Source organism: Carassius auratus, unplaced genomic scaffold (assembly GCF_003368295.1).
Source record: "Carassius auratus strain Wakin unplaced genomic scaffold, ASM336829v1 scaf_tig00215565, whole genome shotgun sequence".
In the NCBI taxonomy this organism is placed as follows: Eukaryota; Metazoa; Chordata; class Actinopteri; order Cypriniformes; family Cyprinidae; genus Carassius; species Carassius auratus.
This window is the reverse complement of record NW_020528142.1, coordinates 1267762-1290702: the sequence shown is the minus strand read 5'-3', so window position 1 is coordinate 1290702 and position 22941 is coordinate 1267762. Positions and strand designations below refer to the sequence as shown.

At 37.6% G+C, this 22941-nt stretch overlaps 1 protein-coding gene across 1 annotated transcript; it reads right to left on the bottom strand.

The window, feature by feature from the left end:
- Window positions 1-66: 66 nt before the first annotated feature.
- LOC113095041 (high mobility group protein B2-like) lies at window positions 67-2281 on the bottom strand. Its single transcript, XM_026260661.1, has 5 exons — window positions 2143-2281; window positions 1287-1445; window positions 957-1105; window positions 702-876; window positions 67-624 (listed from the first exon to the last, which is right to left on the bottom strand). Exons 2-5 carry the CDS (start codon window positions 1431-1433, stop codon window positions 451-453), a joined length of 645 nt encoding a protein of 214 aa, XP_026116446.1. The 5' UTR covers window positions 1434-1445; window positions 2143-2281; the 3' UTR covers window positions 67-450.
- Window positions 2282-22941: the final 20660 nt, after the last annotated feature.

The following is a 22941-nucleotide window of genomic DNA, read 5'->3' as shown; positions in this document are numbered from 1 at the left end:
TCTTTAGATTTCAATTTTTCTCCACCAAGCTGTTATGAACTTAAATGTGGTCTGACAATACAGAAATTCTGCAAAATTCTTTAATAATTCAAAATTGCACAAAGTGAAAATGGGAATTGGTCATAATATACAAAATAAAAAAAGGATTCAGTCTACACAACTTTAAAGCTCGTTTTAAAAATGGAGACTACACAAATCCAAGTTGTTCCTTAGGTCTTAAAATGGCAGTAGAAATAATATCAAACAGGGAAAAAAAGAAACCAAAAGCAACCACAGCTATCAAGACAAAAAGCAGTGCTAAAAAAAAAGCTGTTACACTTACAATACAGCACATGACCTCAATATGTATTCAATTATACACATTTCTGTACATGCATTGAAAAACTTTAAATGCTAAAAAACGCATTCACATTGTTTTGCAAACAACTCCGCTCAAGTTTTCCTGATAGTTTAATCATCATCATCATCCTCATCATCATCTTCATCCTCTTCTACATCATCTTCCTCATCATCATCATCCTCATCGTCGTCATCCGCTTCGGCCTTCTTTCCTGCAGGCCGGCCAGGTCCACCCTTCTTGCCACCATCTGCTTTTACTCCTTTGGCACGATACGCAGCAACATCCTGGTTGGAAATTATGTTAATAAAAGCAAAACAATCAAATGCTTTTTCTAAGGACCAAGAATTGGGCCAGCCATTACCTTTTCATACTTCTCCTTGAGCTTCATGGCCTTCTGCTCATATGGAGCCTTTTCCTTTGGTGTAAGCTTGGACCACATCTCCCCAAGCTTCTTTGCGATGTCACCAATAGAGATGCCAGGGTTGTCGCCCTTCACCTTTGGGCGATGATCAGAGCAGAAGACAAAGAAAGCAGATCTGATGATAGAAGAGAAATAAAAAGTTATACTCAAGTCAACAAAACAAAAATCTCATGGGTCTATTTGTGCACTACTCACGGTGGCCTCTTAGGAGCATTTGGATCCTTCTTCTTTTTCCCTCCCTTTGCACCTTTAGGAGGCACATAGTTTTTCATCTCCCGGTCATAGCGGACCTTGTCATTTTTAGCCATTTCCTCAAACTTGCCCTTCTCCTTTGAGGACATGGTCTGAAACACAGGAGACTGTGATTAGGTTCTGCCAGGCGCAGCGTGTGGCTCTTTATCCTCTCGCCCTACATTCGCCTCAGTCTCTCGAGTAACAGATGCTTCGTGTAACTCTGCCCCACCCCCTCCCTAACAACAACAACCATCCCCCGGAAAAACATTGCAACCCTTCTGTTCAACTCACCTTCCATCTTTCGGAGCACTTCTTGGAGAATTCCGAGAAGTTCACCGAGGTCCCTGGGTTCTTCTTCTTATGCTCCTCCCGGCAGGTTTGCACAAAAAACGCGTAAGAGGACGTCTTTCCTCTGGGCTTACTAGGATCTTTACCCATGGCTGTGCTATGCTAAAAGTGATAAAAACAACAAAAACCGTTAAAATAAGGCAATAAAGCAGCAACATGTATTTGTTGGTAAAAAGTCGGTTCGAGTTTCGCTTTGAACGCTGGTGAAGCAACAGAGAAATGGTCGCTCGCTAAACGCTCGTTAATCCGATCAAGTTCCTGCTTCGTTTCCACCAGATCACTCAACTAGAACAATAAACGTCCCTCCATTTTGTTTTCCCGCCTAAAGTGCAGGAAATAAGCTCTAGAATGTCTGTCGAGAACAAATGGCTTCAGTTTCTTTCTAAGCGTTACAACTAAAATAAACCCACCAGATTTGCAAGGAACACTACTTCGGATGACTTTTAGTTGCTTCAGGCGCGGAGTCTCCATTACGAGCTGAAACTTCCAGCCATGGCTGCTCATGCGCTTAACTTCACAAGATCAGTAAGCTGCTAAAGTCCAGGAGATTCTAACGTTACGTGTTCACAAAACTAACATAACTACAACAAATACGAGAACATTTCTTGCCATAAATATCACTTCACATAAATTTGAACTAAAATAATAATAATATAAAGTCTTAAGTTTTGTATAAAATACTAAATTCGAACAATAAATAATCACGACAAAGAAACATCATTTTTATTAGACATGCTGAATAAAATAACTTAAAAAAAAAAAAAAGATACTTTTGCTAGATAAACCAAAACATGCTTACCTATAATCAGCCTCAACCGCTCGACAAAACGTACGTAGTCTTCTTGTAAACTGCTCGATCGCTGTGGTGCAGGGCGCACAAACTTGATTAAATGCCCATAGACTCCACCCTCTGAGCTCTCGTCTGATTGGCTAGGACAAGTTCAAATTTGAATCGGCAACGTTCTAGGAGCGGTATTGCATTTCTATTGGCGGTTTATAACCGCAGTCAAGTTTCTTCGGTGAAACTAGATCCAGATGACGACGCCACTGATCTCTTCAGCTATTGGTGGAACTGGGGATTTAAAAATAATGAGCGGTAAGTCTTTGAATCGGGAAAAAGCACCTAAGTTTTATTCTTATTTTAAACATCTGTTTGAAACTAATATGAACAAGTTACACACAGTGAGTGAAAGTGTTTGAGGTATGATCTCCTTGCCAAACAAAATCACATTCGGGTTTTGTGGTAAAGTTTGTAACAATAAAGTGTAAAGTTTCGAACAATGTCGCGCCATTTGGACAAAAGCTGACATCTTTGGAGATCTGCCAGTTTGAAGACGGCACGCCTTGCACCCTGCTTGCACCTCACACATCCTCATATGTTAAAGTGTATGTTAAAACCAGCCCATGGCTATTTTTCGATTACTTTTCACACGCTTTGTCTTTTGCCTTAAGCTGTACTTAAGTCACACAGTTGTTTATAGTTTCTAATTTCTCTTCAGGTAAAAATAACTTCGTAGTTGTTAGTGTTCTTCCTGTTACTAAGATTTAGTGCTTTAATAATATTTATTTTTTACGCAACCCCATTTTCCCATCGAAAATACGTCTCTCTCTGTTTATGTGTCAATGTGTAATTATTTTATTTTGACGTGTGTGCAAATATTTCTGCTCTGTAATATACATTTTGTGACGTTATTATTGCGTTGGTAAACATACACCATCACGTGATACTTTGAACCTTTGTGAGGGAAAGGACGTTTTCGTTCATTGAGTATGCTACTATTGAATATTAGAAAGTATTACAGCAGAAGATAATGCATTGCACAATTAGCAAAAGCATTTTTAAAACTGATATATCAACAAACATTCATTTTAATTTATCCTTAATATACAAACACAGTTCATTATTCATAATTATAGCACAATAAACAATTGTTAGCTGCTGTTGTTATTCTCAGCAGAATATGTGCCAGTTTTAATATTATAAACACACACAAATGTAAATGTGTCAATGCAGTTTAAATAAATAAAGGATAGACTGGTATACTTAGCTAAAATCTCATTATGGGCACTTGGGCAGTTCAAGCAAGTTCCATGCAATGTGTGGCCATAAAGATTAATTGTAGGAAACACTCTCAGCTGTTCTTTTCAGACAACTGAAAGGCCAAGGGGGGATGGACAACTGGAACTGAAATGTGTAAGAAAAACAAGGGCAGTAGTTGGATAGTGTTTAACAAAAGGAAGATCTTTATATGAACAAAAATTGTGTATTAATGCAAACTTTTTAAAAAATATTACTAAAATTACGCTTTATTACTAAACAGCTGATATCTTTGTACAAAACTACAAATTCTAGATGTAACTGTGATGGAGGACTAAATGAGGACATCAGCATGAATTAGCATGACAATGTTACCACCTATGTTTGAGCATTAAAGCAACACCTCACATTCTTCTGAATCCCTTTCTCCACCTTTTGCCATTGGATTTGAATAGGGTTAAGTCAATTGAAGTGCAAAACAGTTCTGGAGAATTAGCCAAATGGCTCTGTAAGTACTCTGAGCACAAAATGCAGGCCTGAAAGGCTGATTCAAATCTAAACTCTGAAAAAAGGTACTCCAATAATAGTATATATATATTTATTTCAGGTTTTGACCAGATAAGGAAAATGTGTTTATTAAAGTATGTTGTGTAAGTGTATTGTGAGTTAATGGTTGTGCAAATCCTAAATGTCTAGCACTACAACCAAAGCTGTTGGTTGTATATTGTCTGGTTTAACCTTTTTATTTTTTTTATTTTTTTTGTGGGCTCATTCTTTAGACTTGTACAGATCGTATAGAAAAATGCACAGGTGAAACACTGTGCCTTTATCTCTCTTTTGTAACATGCCCTTCCTTTTAGATTTGTGCATGAAGCATATCCTGTTTGCATCTGTGCTGCAGTGCTATTAGAATGCTCCAAGATCTGGCAAGAGCAGACATGCTGATACAAACCAAAACGATACTCTTATCGGAAATGTGAAGAGTGCTATAATTAGTTTTGGTTGACTGTACAGCAAGCTCAGTGGCAGTTTCTCTTTGCAGGATTGTATAGCATATAAATGTATGAGTTATATGCTGTAAAAAAAAATGTTTATAATAATAAATCATAATCATGGGTCTTGTAATTTTTCATTTAAAAAATATAATAATTAAAGAAAGTGTGTATATTTTATTAAAGATATTGTGAATCAGTGTAGTATAGAAAAAAATGAGATGTTTTCCCCTTTTTTATGGAAACTTGCTGTTTTGAGGCTTGACTAAACTGGAACAAAAAAATAATCGGGAAAGAAGACTACCTATTTAAGAGAATTAGCTTAATTTTGCCGTTTTATTTTGAAGGTGATTGTTAGTTCATAGCATGCTGTGCATATGGCAAAAAAGTATTAAATATGAATTATATAATTAAAATTAAGTGCTTTATGTATTTCTGACATCTATTAATGTTTAATGTCCAGTTTCAAATTTGAACGAGTTTATGTTATGTCGAAGTCTCTATCATTACCATTGTGCAGAAGAGTAGAGCTATATTTATGGATAACTACATGCACTTTTAACACTGACTAGAAGGCGCCTTACCTTTTTCAATAAACGAACTTTGCTAGTGCTATGCAGCAAGTTTTTACCTGCTTGAGATGTCTGGTCGCATAGTTTTTTAATTGTACAAAATAACTATTTCACTATTAATATTTCATTCATTGTGTTAGAGATTAAATAATTTATGACGATATATGTCGCACACCCCTACCAGGATTTCTTGTAGGCTATTGAGTTAAATTCCGTCCAATAAAGACGACTGTAACATAAGCTATTTAAATCACAATGAGCTTTTCATATTCTCTCTCTCTTCAAATTATTTACAACAGTAGATGTCCAGTCCCATTATTTAATCACAGTTTTCTTTATCATTACATTGCTATGATGAACAGGGTTGCGTTTCTCAAAAGCATCGTAAGCCCAAATTGATCCCAGCTCCATTGGTTTCAATGGGTCTGTTGGGAAACACAGTACAGAATGTAGGGTTTGTCTCACCGACTCTGGATATTTGCACAGGTGCATCTATTTTCGGTTTCCTTTTTGTATATCACTGCATTTTTATTTATTTATTCTATAAATGTCGGCGGAGAAAATAAAAAACAAACAAAATCTACTTCAGTAGAGCATGTACATATATTAATACATGGTTTAAAATAGCCACAAAGACGCCCCTTTTCATCGACCGCCTCTGACCGGATCCGGCGTGTCTGTAAACTTAAATTGGCGCCCTCTGGCGGAATTACAAACCTTCCAAAGATAAAGGCGAGGTCCTGTATGGGATTAAAATCCCGCAAAATGTATTACAGTCACAGATCGAAAAACAATAAGCATAAATACAATATTTAAATTATTTTTAAATAACAAACAGCATGGATTGCACAAAACTGAAACATGAATTCAAAATTTTCCAAATCGCAAACAAAATCAGGTTTCCTGCTCGTGTTATTTGTGTGTGTGTGTGTGTGTGTGTGTGCTTGTGGTCTTTTCCCCTTTGCTCTTGTTTCCACGTTCTATGCTTGCAGTTAGAGTTTCATGTAAATCAGGCCAGGCTTTGGCCTACAAGTTCTAGATTGACAGCTGCTCCTCTAGCCAATGAGTTCAAGGGGGAGTTGACATCATTCCAATGCAATACTGGCTGCTGTGGCAGATGAATGAAGATGGATAAACAGCGTCAGCAGACAAATCCCGGACGATTTCAGGTAATTAGCCATAAATATATTGTTAGTGGGTGACAGAAACATTCCCTTTGTGTATTATATTTTCTGCAAGCGCTATGTAGTCCTAGTAGGCCGATATCTAGTCTATTAGCACGTGTCTTGTTAGTTTGGTTTAGTGAGGAATACTCTATATTTTAGGCAGTTGGGCTGCACGATAAATCACACATAATATTTAAGTTATCTTGTCATTAAAGCCGGTTGTGTATTCAGCAGTAAATCTCCATCACCTGCGCGCTTTCACATGGAGCAGCATTAGGTGTGTTGAAGCTTGAAACAGTGCCTGCACAGAATGATCATTGCGTGACATCAAAGTACCGCGTGAGCGATAAGTGAGCACACGGATCCAATGCATTTGGATCACTCGCGGGTACTTTGACGTCATACAGTGATCATTCTGTGCAGCGCTGTTTCAAGTCCAACGCTACTGCTGCTCCATGTGAAAGCATGCAGGTGATGGAGATTTACCGCTGATTAGCCTACATAGCCGGCATTACTGACAAGATGCACATTAAATATCACACAAAGGGAATGTTTCTGTCACCCACTAACAAAATATTTAAGACTAATTACCTGATGTCGTCCGGGATATGCCTGCTGAGGCTGGTTATCCATCTTCACACTAGAGGGTGACATTGATTGGAAACAAAATCATCATGGGATTGGGACGTGGGACGGGAAAAAATGTTGGCGGGACCTGGAATCGTAATAACACTTTGATCCCCAACTTTCTACACAAATTTAGCCTACCTTTTAAATAAATAACGTATAAACTGTGGGCTTATATTTTAATTTTGAATTCAATTGTACTCACCCTGTATCTTTATGCTTTCCTCCTGTTAGCAGCTACGAGTTGCATTGGAGTGATGTCAACTTGGACTGATTGGGTAGAGGAGCAGCTGTCAATCTAGAACTTGCAGGCCAATGGTGACGCTGAAGTGTGCCCTGATTTACATGAAACTCAAACTGCAACTTTTAGAAATGCAAGCACAGAACGTGGAAACAACAGCAAAGGGGGAAAAAACACAAGCACACAAAAAATAACATATGAGCAGGAAACCCAATTTTTTATTTTTTGAGATTAGAAAAATTTTTAATTCATTTTTCAGTTTTGTTCAATATAATTTTAAATGCGTTTACATTTTTTATTTAATTTTCGATCTATGACTGCGATGTTTGTTATTTATTTTTTTAAACTGCATTTGTTTTTCGGTTTGGTGTGTTATTATTTTACACGTGTTTTTAAATATTTGATCTTTGCTTCAATCAATTTTTCAATCTGTGACTGCAATACATTTGGTTGGATTCTAATCCCATAGTCCTGACTCCCGAATATGTATAAGGCAGTGTTGCTGTTGCAGTGCCAGTTCCGCAAGTATTTTTCCCATTCATTGTCCCATAGGGATTGTAAAAAATACTTTGAGCGTTATAAGCCATGATATATATAATCTATTAATATTGATTATATAATTTGGCCTATCAAGCACCGCGAATGCCATTAATGGAAATAAAAATTATGGCTGAATATAAAACTATTAAGTTAAAGTTAAATTAATTTAATTTAAAGTTGAACAAATTAAAACAAGTTAATTGTAAAATATGCATAGACAGAAATATGTATATAAGGCCCGGCTTCCCTAACAGTGCTCAGTTCAGCCCCAACAAAAGGGCACAAAACACCGCGTTGATGGAGCCGCCGACGCAAAAGTTGCAACTATTACAGCTGAAAATGCCATTCTGTGTGTTATTTTTTTTTTAAAGTATTTTCAGAGTCTGATGAAATACGCATTTAACAGCTTAATGCAAAATATGCTTGATGTTACAGTCACTGCCCTTGCCATCCAGAATTGAAGAGAACATCCCAATTGAGTGAAGGGATTTGTGAAAACAGTGGTTCCTAATTATTGTGATCCAACATTTGCCTCACATTTCAGGAGTAGGATAATCCACTTCTTACCTCTTAGACTGTGTTATGATCTACATTACCTATTTTGATTGTAAGGCAAGGCATGTTTATTTATATAGCACATTTCGTACACAATGGTAATTCAAAGTGCTTTACATAAAATAAAGTAATAATGAAGAAAAAATTATCACAAAAAAATTAAACAAGCAATTTAAAAACTTTGAAAAAAAATACTTATTTAAAATGTGTTATTAAGACTTTAAAACATTTAAAAATATAGAATGATTTAACATGAAATACAGTGAATACGTAAAATACAGTGCAATCAGTTCGGACATCACACAGTGCTCATTTAATAAATGCAAAGCTAAACAGATGAGTTTTGAGTCTAGATTTAAAAGTGGCAAATTTTTTAGCACATCTAATCTCTTCTGGAAGCTGATTCCAGCTGCGGGCATAGTATATAACTAAAGGCGGACTCACCTTGTTATGTGTGGACCCGTGGTATTTCTAACTCGATCCTAATGATTTTAGTGGTCTGTTAGGTTTATATTCAGTGAACATATATCTGCAATATATTTTGGTCCTAGGTCATTGAGTGATATATAAATGAGTAAAAGTACTTTAAAATCAATCCTAAATATAACTGGAAGCAAGGACCTGAGGACTGGTGTGATATGCTCAGATTTTCTGGATCTAGTCAGAAATCTGGCAGCAGCGTTCTGGATGAGCTGCAGCTGTCTAATGGTTTTATTGGGAAGGCCAGAGAAAAGACCATTACAATAGTTCCACCGTGCTGGTGATAAAGGCATGAACAAGTTTCTCCAAGTCTTGACTGGAAACAAAACATCTAATTATTGCTGAGATGATAGTATGCTGATCTAGTTACTGCTTTGACATGACTTCTGAAACTAAGGTCTGTCTCCAGAATCACACCAAGTTCCCTTTCATAGGTCACTTCGATGCTGCGGTGACGTCACCGGCTATGGGAACACCCCTCGGTGTGACGAATGTCTGAAGCCCTATACCATCCCACCAATCCTATTGGCCAAATAGTGCTTGGCACCGCCATATGCATGCGTATGCATCGTATACCTGGGTGCCGCGTGCTTTTTCGCTCAGATTTCATTCCTTCAGGGAACCAAATCATCTGTACCCTATGGAAACCATCTATCGTTCTCAAGCGTTTTTTTCTTCGAGCAGTGTGTAACTCCTCTTTGCGGACGCGATTAGTCAACGAAAGGTAAGAGCTGTATAATGGGTTTATCACGAGGAGGCACTCATGAGAGGTTCATTAGCAGCCTCTCTACATGTTCTCTCTGTGATAGCCTATGGCTACAGTAAAAAAAAAAAAAAAAAAAAGAGAGAGAATCCGCACTCTGGAGTGTATTTCTATAAGTCGCCTCGCATCTAACCCCCATTGTTTCGCTTCTGTGGTCGCCGAGGCCCCGCACAAGGTGTTGGTTAGGGGCGATATGTGTGGCTTGACTATGAATACATTGATGCACTGGAGTTTTTCCACTTGCTCGCTCTCCCCCACTCGAGCGTGTTAATCGGCAGATTTGCTTTTTCAAACTATGTTTGTCCACCGCGGCTTCGAACTCAGAGTAGGCTCTGGCCGGCACATGCAGTTCTCTCCCTCCGAGCGGACAGGACAAACGCGCCTCCCCTTCCTCAACGAGCTGTTAATGTGGTTACCCACGTGGTGGATAATTATTCCTTCCCTGTTGCGGCTCCAGGGCGTTCGTGTATTGAATTGCCTGGACGATTGGCTGGTGTTAAGCACAATCGCAGACTCAAGCACACTCCCATCGGGATCTTGTGCTGAATCATCTTAACAGCCTGGGCTCATGCACAAATTTCTAAGAGTGTTTTAATTCCCTCTCAGTGGATAACCTTCTGGAATAAGCTTGACTCTCGCGCGCTCAGTCTCTCACGTCATGTGTACGTCACTTCAAAGTTGGTCGCACAGTGATGGTGAGTTTGTGCCTCAGACTTTTAGGTCTAATGGCAGCGTCTGGGCTTACTTCATATGCACCCTTCAGTGGTGGACGACAAGCCAGAACATTTCACCCTGTTGTCTTCCGCATCGGACGATTTCGGTGACACGGAGGTGTGTTATGTCAATAAGACAATGGATGTCAACCGAATTCCTTCTAGCTGGAGTTCGGCTGGGGATTTGTGCTTCCCGAGAGACTGTCATGACAGACGCGTCTTTGACCGGTTGGGGAGCTGTTTGTCAAGGCAGCTCAGCTCACAGAGTATGGACAGCAACACAACGCAGTTGGCATATAAACAGGTTGGAATTACTGGTGGTTTTTCTAGCTCTCCAGTATTTCTCGAATCTGCCGATCGGCCGTCATGTACTACTCAGATCAGACAACATAGCGGTTGTGTTGTATCTGTATTATCAAGGAGGATTACGCTCTCGCCCCTTGTGCAGGCTGGCGAGAAATATTCTTCTTTGGTCTCAGAACAGATTTCTGTTGATCCGAGCGGTTCATGTCCCTGGACGTTTGAACTTCGGAGTGGATTTGCTATCCAGACAGACTCTGGTTAAAAAAAAAAAAAATTGAAAAAGGAGGAATGGAGGTTGCACCCCCAAACGGGGAGCCTTTTTATGGCAGATATTTGGAGAAGCGAGAGTGGACTTAATCGCGTCGAGCATGACTACGCATTGCCCGCTGTGATTCTCCTTATGCCCTCCATCGTGCCTGGGCTTGGATGCGTTAGCTCACAATTGGCCCACACAGCCGTGGTTTGCGGACCTGGTCAGTCTGTAGCGGGCTCTCCATGGAGATTCCCCTCAGACAGGACTTACTATCGCGAGCACAGGGAATGATTTGGCACCAAGGCCATATCTATGGAAGCTGTAGGCGTGGCCTCTGAGCGGAGTGATTTAATATGTCCCGGTCTTTCTGTTGAAACCACCGAGACCATAATGAATTCTAGGGCAGCTTCTACGAGACGCTTATATGCTTTCAAATGGAAACTGTTTACGACCTGGTGTGGAATTCGTAATTGAATCCGGTTTACTGCCCAGTGGCTTCAGTACTGGAGTTCCTTCAAGACCATTTCTATAATGGAGTAACGCCAGCCACTCTGAAAGTTTACGTGGCAGCCATTTCAGCTAAACACGTGTGTGTGTGTGTGTATATATATATATATATTAGTGGTGGGCATAGATTATTTTTTTTTAATCTAGATTAATCTCACTCTGATCTTGAAATTAATCTAGATTAAAATGGCTCATTCTAATTCTGCCGAAGGCATTCAGAATATGTGTTACCCAAATAAAATTGACAAACAGTAAGTCTTTGAGAAAAGGTTTATCAAGCTAGCTGGTGCATTAGAAAAGGGGCTCATCTCCTGTTTCCAAAATGCATCACAAAGTGCTTGAAAAAGATGTAAACTAATTCCACATTGCAAAAGGTGCAAACAACCTTACGCCTGTTTCACACCAGTGTTTAAGTTTTTTTTCAAGTTTGTAGGTGTCAAGGTACAGAAACCAAATAATTAAATGTAAAATAGCAATGGATAGTCTATGTAAAAATGAAATATACAATCAAACCTACATTTATTCAGATACCTTCAACATTTCTCACATTATTACAGTTTTGCTATATATATATATATATATATATATATATATATATATATATATATATATATATATATATATATATATATATATATATCAACAATTATATCTGGTGTCTGAATAATTTTCGGTTTGACCGTTAAAACTACAAAGTAATTCAGTCAAGAGTGATTTTCATTTTCATTTTCTTGGATTAACATTACAGCAGCCAGTAGCTAAATTAGGCGCGGTCACTTTAAGAGACGATGAACGCATGCAATATAATACACATCCCATTTTTTCCTCAACTGTTTACTTTCACTTAAAAAATAACTGACAGTTTTTTCGAGCATAACTTCCAAGGTGGATATTTTGACATATTTTGTATGTATTTGTCGGCACAAGAGCAAAAATAAGTAAACTCGATGTTCTAGTGTTTTGAGATGCCTTTCTCTGCGCGAGCCCTGAACACCTGAACACCTGAACACCGCGAGTTCTGAATTGGGCTCTTTGCAGAACTTTGCAGAAGAGAGCTCGGTTCAGTGTCGCTGTCCGTGATACGCGTCTCTCTCTCCGCACCGAACACAGCAAGCGAGTAACCAGCTACTCTGTTCAGCTTTTCCGCGTCTTGTTTTTGGATGCTTTAATGTTTAAATCGACAAGCGGAAAGTCTTAAAAACATGTGAAAATGATAAGCTTTCGTGACGATGCGCAGTAGTGGCCCGTCAACTGTCCTGAGCATGTTTTTAGGCTGGCCAGTCGGTTATATAAAATATCAAGGTGAAAGTCATCATATCTTGCTAAGTATAGACCCAGCTCTCAACCTAACTTTGAGAATAGATTAACGGCGATTACTTTTTTTATCGCACGATAAGAGTCTCGCGTTAACGCAGCACGTTAACGCCGATAACGGCCCACCACTAATATATATATATATATATATATATATATATATATATATATATATATATTAGTGGTGGGCCGTTATCGGCGTTAACGTGCTGCGTTCAATATATATATATATATATATATATATATATATATATATATATATATATATAGATGGTGCTTCAGTGGGCCGTCATCTGCTGGTCTCTCGTTTTATACAAGGTGTGCGACGGCTGAGGCCTTTCCGCCCTGTGCGAGGTCCTTCATGGGATTTATCCATTGTGTTGCAAGGTTTATCAGGGCATCCGTTAGCCCTTTGAAACTATACCGGATGAAATCCTGACTTAAAGACAGTTCTCCTCCCTCAAGAGAGTTGGGGATTTACAGGCTTTTTCTGTTTCGCCCTCGTGCATGGATTTTGCACCAGGCTCTGTGGAAGCATTGCTGCGACTGTGGCCTAATCATGTCCCTAGGTCGATTCGAACCCTTTCACTTTCAACAAGTGGTTTTGGAGGCTTTATCCCCTGCAGAGGTGGGGTCAGGAGATCTGAGTCTTTGCCCTGTCAGAGCTCCATGGCGTGAGTCCAACCAGATTTGTCTGTTAGGACACAAAATAGAGGCCATGCTGTCACAAAGCAGAGCATGTCACATTGGCTGATGGAGACTATATCTTTAGCCTATGAGGCACGCGGACTCACTTCGCCCTTAGGAATTAGAGCTTATTCCATGAGAGCAGTGGCTTCATCACAAGATTTCTCAGTGGTTCTTCTATATGATGTCTGTGCTGCGGCAGGATGTTCCTCACCGAGCACTCTTTGTCGAGTTTTACAGTCTGGATGTAAGGATGGTTCCTGGCTCCTGGGTTCTGTCCGCTTGAGCAGATACTTTCCTTGGATTCCAACTATCAGGTACATCAGGTGTTATGGTATAGCGTTCCCATAGCCGGTGACGTCACCACAGCATTGAAGTGACCTATGAAAGGGAACATCTCGGTTACATATGTAACCACGGTTCCCTGAATAGGAAACGAGATGCTGCCGTTCCGTACCTTGATAGCATTTCTTCAGTTCATGAAATCTGAGCGAAATAGCGCGCAGCACCCTGGTATATGATGCGTACCCATGCGTAGGGCGAGGCCAAGCGCTATTTGGCCAATAGGATTGGAGGGATGGTATAGGGCTTCAGACATTCGTCACACCGAGGGGTGTTTCCATAGCCGGTGACGTCACCGCAGCATTCTCGTTTTTACATACGTAACCAAGATGATTCCTGACTTTATTTTAAGTTGTTTGACCCCTAGAGTCAAGGTATGTATTCACCTTGAAAACGTGATCTTTGTTTCCAAATGCAATGACTTCAGTTTGTTCCTTGTTTAACTGAAGAAAATTCTGGCACATCCAACTATTAATTTCATCAATACATTGGCAGAGGGAGTCAATGGGGCTGTGGTCATTTGGAGATAAGGCTAGGTAAATCTGGGTATCATCAGCATAGCTGTGATAGGCAATTTGTTTCTTTCTCATTATTTGACTTAGTGGGAGCATATACAGGCTAAACAAGAGCGGTGCTAGAATCAAGTAGGCTTATCATTATTGCTGATCGCTGTTGTTGTTATGTTATGATATTGTAATATTTACCATATATATATATATACCCTATATAATCAGAGGAGTAGGCCTATAAAACAATACAATAGCAAAATTCTAAATATGTATATATTTTAGGCTACATTAATAAGAAAGGATTGATCAGATAACATTGCAACTACTAAATTATGTGTAGACAGACTTAACGAAGTTCCATAGCTATACTTGTGCTATTATTATTTTAGTTATGTTGCCTTTAATGTAAATAAACATGTGCAAGCGATATACTTGCTCTTGTGAATTTATTTTGATGTTAATTACATTGCGCGAGACGTTTTTTTTTATTTATTTTATATATATATATATATATATATATATATATATATATATATATATATATATATATATTATTATTATTATTTTAAACCGCGTGGTTTAGCTATATACACGTTGCTGCTGATTTGACTTGCATTTTTGAGACACCGACCAAATGAGAGAAAACCTTTGCACACTGTTTCCAGGAAACATGTCGCTCAACCCGGAAACCGTAGCAAAACGTTGGCCACCGGTTAAGACTATTCTAGCACCGGTGTGAAAATGTTTATAGATTGAAACGCATTTTGCAGCTTTCTTATTTTTCAGCCGCAATATTGTATTTAGGTATTGCAAAATTTCTGCAAAAAATAAAGGCTTATTTCATCCAAATTTACATTTATGAATAGTAAATTTAGCTAACGAAAGAAGCAGATTAATTAAATAATATTCCATATGGTAAGAGAAAAATGGAGAACCATTTCTCTATGGTGGAGAAAAAAACTAATAATACATTTTTAAATCGAAAGCTGTGCATGATACGAGCCTTAATAAAGGAACCGAAATCTGACCAAAAGCAAACTGAATGAGGACAACTCCAAAATAAATGATAAAATGTTTCATCGTGTAGCTCGCAAAATGTAAACAATGTATCAATTTCACAATTAAATCTGTTCACAAGAAAATAATTACATGGGTAATATTTATAAATAGCGAGATTTCTTTGATTTTATGAGTAGCCTAATTAAATATTAACTTTTAAATTTGTCTCTGATTATGTATATGTATTTTTATTTCTGTTTATTTGCTTTACTTTTTGTAACCCCTGTCCGCAGTTGTAATTCCTAAAAGTAAAAAAAAAAAAAAAAACTACCATCACCGGTGAAGCTTGAACTTGCCACAGATCTATTGCATACTGCGCCCTGGCGGTCAAATCGTGTTATTGCCGTGAAAAGCACAGAGCTGTTGGTGGCATAGTAGGCGGATAGAGGGGACTGAACCGATGCAGTTACTCCAAACAGGACGTTACAGAGAAAAAGTTTTGGAAAATACGTTTATTTAAGGAAGTCTTTTACACTTACTAAGGTTGCATTTACTCACAAATACATGAAAAACACTAGGCTAATATTGCGAAATAGTAGCCTATTACAGTTCAAAATAAACGCATTCTATTGTGATATATAAAAAGTAATGTATTGATGTGATGCAAAACTAGCAGTCATTATTAGTCTTCAGTGTCACGTGATCCTTCAGAAATCAGTGAATACCGTTTGCTGCTCAATAAATATTTATTATGATCAGTGTTGAAAACAGCTGTGGTAGCCAGTTTATGTTTATGGAGAAACCATAGACTATACCATTCAAATGTTTGGTGTGAATGCTTTTATTTAGAATTGATCAAAAGTGACAGTTATTTTCCAAAAGATTAATTTTCAAACAACTGCATCAATGAATCCTAAAAAAACCAAACAAAAAAAAAAAAACTCATTTTCTTTGAATAATAATATCCAACGGAGCACCAATAATTGAACAGTAAAATAAACACATTATAATTATTTCTGGAGGATAATGAGACACTTAAGCCTGGAATAATGATGCTGAAAGTTTAGCTTTGCATTAGAGGAATATTTACGTTTTCAAAGTACATCAGATAAACCGCTATTTCAATGTATCATAATATTTCACATTTCACGAAATCAGGCTAACATATGACTTTGCTGAAAAGTTTTCATTCTATGATTATTATTTTAGGCTACCTGATATATGTGGATACTGAAAGGCAGAGAATATTAGCAGAATATTACAATAATATTGTTTATATTTATTTATTTTTTAATTTAGCTGTGTTTGTGTGTGTATGGGTGTTTGTATGTGTGTGTGTGTGTGTGTGTGATGGGTTTATGAGGACGCAAATGTGTATACTGTGCATTGTGCACCAAAAACAGACATGGGCCTAGTTCATATAAAGATGGCTTAGGTCTATACTTCAATTTTATATGATTATTATTGTAAGAAATAGCATATTGTAATGATTAATTTATTCGTGTATAGCATCATGCGGCAGTTAGACTACTTGCCTTTATTTTTATAGCATATCTTGAACAGTGTGGCTAGACTGCGAGGATATCGTTATTTTGTTTTGTCTGTTTAAGTGTAGACTACTTGTGGATGGTCCAAAGATCAAGTTAATTTAGGAATGTGCTCTTTTGTCAGTAGCTACCTAATGACGCTTTATGATAAACTCGATGTAGCCTATTTATGATCCTGTTTCTTGTCATTAAAAACTTGTAGGCTAGGCTGCTGTAACACGCAACGACCACACGGGGGCGCGCTTACCCAATGTACTTATTCTATTTTTCGAAAGACCTGGACAATAAACAGCTATGGATATTCTGCCATTTATTTTGCACAAATAGTAATCAGTGGTTTAGAAACATTTATGGATCTATTATGCATAGACACAAGTATGATCTGTTATTTATTTAGGCCTATTTATTCTGCTACAAAACATGTAGGCTAAGCTGGAGCTCTGCATAATAAAAACAAGATTTTATCACCCCCCGATAAATATAGACATGCTTACACCTGCTCTGGTTACTCCATGTGCACGGTTTTCAACATTATACTTTGAGATAGCTATTAACGTATGAGCTGCTAATACAACAAACGCAAAAAGCTACTTAGGAGATTAATTCAGTTTCGTTCACTTGTGGCCGCATGGACGTGGATAATATGGATATGTTTAGGATTTCTGGAGAACAGAAAGCAATTTTTGACCTCATTGATCGTTGTTGTGGAAAGTAAATTTACGGTGCAGTTCGCTGCTGGTGATTGTGAACAGTGACAGCTTCAGTAGTGGCTATTTGACAGCTCTAATCACCCGAGGTTTGTCTAATCGCGCGGGAGATCAGTGTCATAACAGCAATCCTTTTTAAATCTCCCGCGCTGAATCACAGACTGCAGCAGGCGCTTTAGACCACATCAGGTTTGTGAATCATCCCAAAAATACCCCCCCCCCCCCCCCCCCCCCCTAGTTTGACAGTGCATTGCTATTGTTCTTGAATTCAACATTTTATTAATTTAACAATTTAAGTGCATGGGCTTTCTAAACCAGTATCATCCATGTTTCCTAAAACATACTTAGGCCTAATCGTCTTCATACAATTGTTATGTTCGAATAGTAGGCAATAGCCTATATTTTCCCAAAAGTATCGAAACCTCAAACCAATCATAAAACTGTATTGCAAGGAGAGTCATGCTGGACAATAATAAACTATAGATTATATTATATGTTTCAGACAAAAATGCAAATCAGAGTTCTTTAAATGATCAAATTTGACTATATACATATTACAGAAAGGAAGACAACATTAATTAGGAATAAATAAAGAAATCCCGCGAAATTACACCGAAACTTTATACAGATAATCACAAAGATATTAACGTTTATTTCATTATTTGGTTTAATGTTTGTAATTGGCACTATGTATTATTTAATCTATGATTCAAAATAATATTAAACAAGTTTATAAAATAGCAAAATAATAATTAAATAAAGAACACTGCTTTGCCAGGGTCAATAGCAGGCGTTCACTGGCTCCAGTGACCCAGATGCTTGCAACTCAGATCTGAGAAAATTAAACGAATCACATTAAGTCAGATGAATGGAGAAGTGATGAACATGCTCTGCAAAAGTAATAGGTTGTCCTGCACTAAAAATCAAATAAACATTTATAGAAGTTGAATCTTTAGAAGTAAAAGATGTCCTTTCAACCGGCCATGAACAGACAGATTCGTAGCGCTAATCGCTCGTTGACCTTATTTTAGCATAGCCTAGTGCTTATATTGCAAAGGCTATCACGACTACACGACATTTCCTGACGTTTTTCAGAAGTAGGCTAATCCGATTTAGTCAGTATGATCACATACGCTTTGAATTGGAGCCTTCGTCAGAAAATATTTGAACTTGCAGTGTCCTAAAATTGTGCCAGTTACACTGGCCACCCTTTCCAGCATTATGGAACCAAGGTGTTGCGTTTTCCTTTGACCATGATCAAAACCATTCTGCGGCAAGCAATGAAAGCAGTGGGGTGGGGTGTATCACAGTGGCCTGGCCACCCGTGAGAAGTCCTAATACCAGCAGACCTGTGGACTTGTGTGCCCAATAAACATGGGGCCACTCAGTCCCAAATCAATCTGCCACCCACTTCCTAAATCAATAAGCGTGCATGAGTGGGAAAAGCAATGATGGCAAACCATTTAGTTGTACTTTTATAGTGGGTTTCAGTGCACTTTTATTTTTCAGTATAGGCTACATCTCATTCACCCATGACAAAAAAATAAATAAAAAAAGTTATTGAGCAAATTGTAAGAAACATTTAAATGTGTCTCATCGCCTCTGTTTTAAATGTTATAATAAGGGTTTAGTGTTTGGAACAAGTTTGCAACGGGCACTAAATAAATAAAACAAATAAATAAAAACAAATTGGTATGCGATTTGCCCCCAGATTTTCGGAATATTTAATTTCTTAACGAAGAAGTTATTTCCCCCCTTTAGCCTAAATGTTTTCTTTTTTCTTTTTATTTAAATAGCCTATTGAGGCTACAGACATTATCTGTAAAAATAATTTATTGTTCATTTACGAACGTTAACAGGATCACCAGATCATAGGTATTTAATTTAATTTCCTTTTTCATTTGCATTTGATGTGGTGTCCCGTATACAGACTGAGCAAATAACGCAATGTGTTTATTTATAAATTTTTTTTTTTTTTTTTTTTTTTTTTTTTTTTTTTTTTTTTGGTAATGCCATTACGGGCTGTTTCGCAAATCACTTTGCAATTGTCGAAAGTTTAGGCCAGTTTTAAGTGCATCGCAAATATTTGCAGTCACCTGCAGGACAAACGCAAAATTACACTTAAACTTAATATCGCAATCAAGGATTAAACAAACTATTTATTTATTGTATTATTTATTTTATTTTTTGGTGACAGAAGAAGCTTCCAGTGCACAAAACAATAGCATGACACAGACATAAAGAAACATAACACAAAAGATAAATTACACAATAGACAAAATAGACAATGTATACATTGGCAAATATGTATGTAGTTGCAATCCAACCGCAACAATGTCTTTAACATCTGTACAGTTTGCTAGTAATCACCGTAATGATAGCTACAATAATTAACAGATAATAAATATAACAAAAAAGTAACTAAAAGTAAATAAATAAAACACAATCAAGAAAGTGATTGTTGTAGACTCTATGAATTCCATTCAGAGGGAGTGTGTGTTGGGGAAATGGTCTAATGAGTATTGCAAGCTGAAGAATAGAGGATTGGCGCAAAGGAACTCCTCATTATTGGCAACAAGGTGAATATCGTGCTCAATATCCTTATTAATATCAGGTTCGGTAACAGAGACAATGTCTCCATGTCTCCGCTGACCCCTGAAGCTTGCAGCCCGAATCTCAAAAGTAAGAAAGTGTGAATAAGAAATAGATCACTCGGCACAAAATCAGTTATATTTAATTTAGTCGATAGCCAATTTATTTTCAGTAGAATAGACAGTAGACTAAAGAATAAGAATTTCCTTCCATGAAATTTGTTCAGTTTACGCAAAAACTATAAAGAAACTTCGTGTTATTCAGTTATGCTAGTATGTAAAGCTAAATTTTCGATTTTAATACCAAGTATAAAAAGGGTTTAAATCAGAACTGTTTTTTCTTTCTTCTTTTTTTTTTTTAAACAAAAGATGGAGTTTTTTTCCGTTTTAGCCCCAATAATCTGAATATTGAAAACCGTGACGTGTTCATCAGGCTAATATAATAACAGAGGCCTTAACTTTTCAGGCTGCTGTCTTTTCAGCATATAGCCATTAATCATTTACCAGTCATATCTCGTACTATGGACGTCTTATGTTCAGTTTTGTGATACCTAACCGGAACAAAGTTTGAATGTGAATGAGAACACAAACTGAAAATGCATATCCAATATGATCATGCCGGGCGGATTGTGGTCTGGAGGGCACCCCTGATAAGAAGATGTAAGAGAGAGTAACAGGGAGAAAAATAAATGTGATGGTTAATATACAAAGAAAGAAGGGTAGCTCAGAGCAGGAGAGCAGATAGCTGTCATCGCTGTGGTTTAACGCAGTCAGCCACAGACTGCTCCAGAAACTCTCCATTACTGCCCATGATGGATGGGAGAGGAACCTATCCCCGGATATACTGGCCTGAGGGGCCCCTGAATGACAGGAGAACCTGAGGTTGCCACGGTATCACTGTTTCCATGGTAACACCCTGGTCTGCTCTTGATTATTGATTCATGAGTTTGCTGTCCTTCCTCTGTCACTTCGAAGCCACTCTTCCCAAAAGTCGCACGTTTCAGCTGGGCACCGGCACCATGCTCTCAGCTCATACTTCACTGTATCAGCCACGAGCAGTGACTGAACGTTTGTATTTCACCACATGCCGTATGAGGTTATTTTTACAGTCTGGTGTTGCACATTCAAGGTCTGTGGTGTGCTCAGTAACAGATGTTTTCATGATTGGAAAACTGACCGGCCATATGTATTGCAGATACATAAAGACATAAAGAATTGGTTCATCGCTGTTAACGCTATTGCCATTATCTCTTGACCCATCTCCTTGAATATTCATGAATGAATTTTCCGCAAAGAGAATTATATAATTAGTTGCATCACACTTTTGTGATGAAGTTAGTAAAGGAGATCCATTCATTATCGATTTCATATATTTTCATTTCATTACATGACGATGAATATCATGTTTGGGGACGAATATCAGTATTTGAATAGGCTACATTTGCGAGAAACAATTTTCATAGCCCTGCATTTCTTACATCCTAACATACAAATGCAACACTGCAACAATGTTGTGCTTGCATTTTGCACAGTGCACAATGTATTTCATTTAAAGGCACGCGACCCTTTTAATTCATATTGTTTATATATATATATATTAGTTCGATATCGCTGCGTCAGCGTTGGTTTATGTGATATGGTGTTTCTCTGAAAGTCCAGGCTATTTCCTTCTGTGATAGTGATATGGTTAGAACCAAAAGAGAGTCAGAGAAAGCTTAAAATATCTTTATAGACCACATGCCATCAGCCAGCATCGTAATGACAGCCTGGGCCCTCTGGGCAATAATGTAGGTGACTTCTGACTGGCGTCTACCTGAATTTTCCCTTTGTTCTCGACTGTGGATTTCGTTCTTCAAAATAGCTGCATGTTGTAGGCTACTGAAAAAGACTGTGGTTACCTAAAGCAACATTTTCTGAGACCACATCAATTTAACCTCTCTATACTATCCGTAAAATGTAACTTGAATTTAATATAGTATAGGCCTATATGATATTATTATTATTATTATTATTGTTATTGTTATTGTTATTATTATAAAAACGCAAGTTACATGTGCATCTACAAAATGTAAACGTCAGCAGGCCACATGTTAAGTGAACGGTTATTTTTAACAAAGCGAAAAAATGGCAAGTTCAAGGTCATGTTTTGTAGTTTCTCCTTTGCTTGATTTTGGCTACATTTTTATATAGCCTACAGTCAGAATTAAATTCAGAATCAGAATAAAAAACGATTGCCTCTTAAAAAATCTCATCATCATTTATTTTCACCACTAATTTCAAAATTAATAACTTTTTCAAATGTATTATCTTAGTTTGACTTGCATCTTCACGAAACAGCCAAGTCCTACGAGCATTGAAGTTGTATGCTAGAGAAGGCTATGACGCGACCAAGTCTGTTCCAGCTACTGTGCCATTGGTTTAAATGGACCTGTATTCATTTTGTTTAATTGGTCAGTTTAAAAGGTTAACACTGTGAATAATTTGTGTCTGTGATGAACGAAGTCTGTTTATTATTCACTGAAGATGTATTGCACCACCACTCCTATGCGTTCCGTTTAAATGAAAGGGATACAAAAAGCTCGTATTTGGTGAGGGTCAGGCAATGTCAATCCTGGACGCTTAGTTGAAAAAACATTACTATTAGGCTTAATAGATGGTATTATGAGGCCTACCGTAAATGATTTGATCGCAATCTCCCCACACAACCAACAGTGAACATAGGAGAAGATGAACATATAGAAGTCATAAGATGAATATAGGCTATAAAATCTTCACCGTCGGGCGTTATATGAAATTCACAACCACGATGTGCGAATTTACCTTTAAAAGTAGTATTTGTGTTTACATTATCCCTGTTATTTTATATTATTATAGGCCTACTCACATATTGTGAAGATGTAACTGCTACTATTTATGTTATTTATTACAATCACACTTAGGCTATAACGACTTTGCCTATCACTGAACAATAATTAAGCATTCAGCATTTCTGCCGCGCGCTATTTTTTTTTATTTGGCACACATTAATTTGAATATTTCAGGCTTGCTCAGTTTTAACGTAGGCCTATTAAAAAAAAAAAAAACGTGATTAGCCTATAAGATATCTAGGCGACTGAAAGCGCTTGGTTCAGTTATTTTTGACAGGTTGGTTT

Bases quoted from the DNA above. Each gene is read 5' to 3' on its own strand.
- LOC113095041 (XM_026260661.1), bottom strand. From the start codon at position 1,433: ATGGGTAAAGATCCTAGTAAGCCCAGAGGAAAGACGTCCTCTTACGCG. The intron at 1,106-1,286 runs GTGAGTTGAACA...CCTGTGTTTCAG, and splicing joins AGTGCTCCGAAAGATGGAAG to ACCATGTCCTCAAAGGAGAA. The intron at 625-701 runs GTAATGGCTGGC...ATTTCCAACCAG, and splicing joins TCAAGGAGAAGTATGAAAAG to GATGTTGCTGCGTATCGTGC.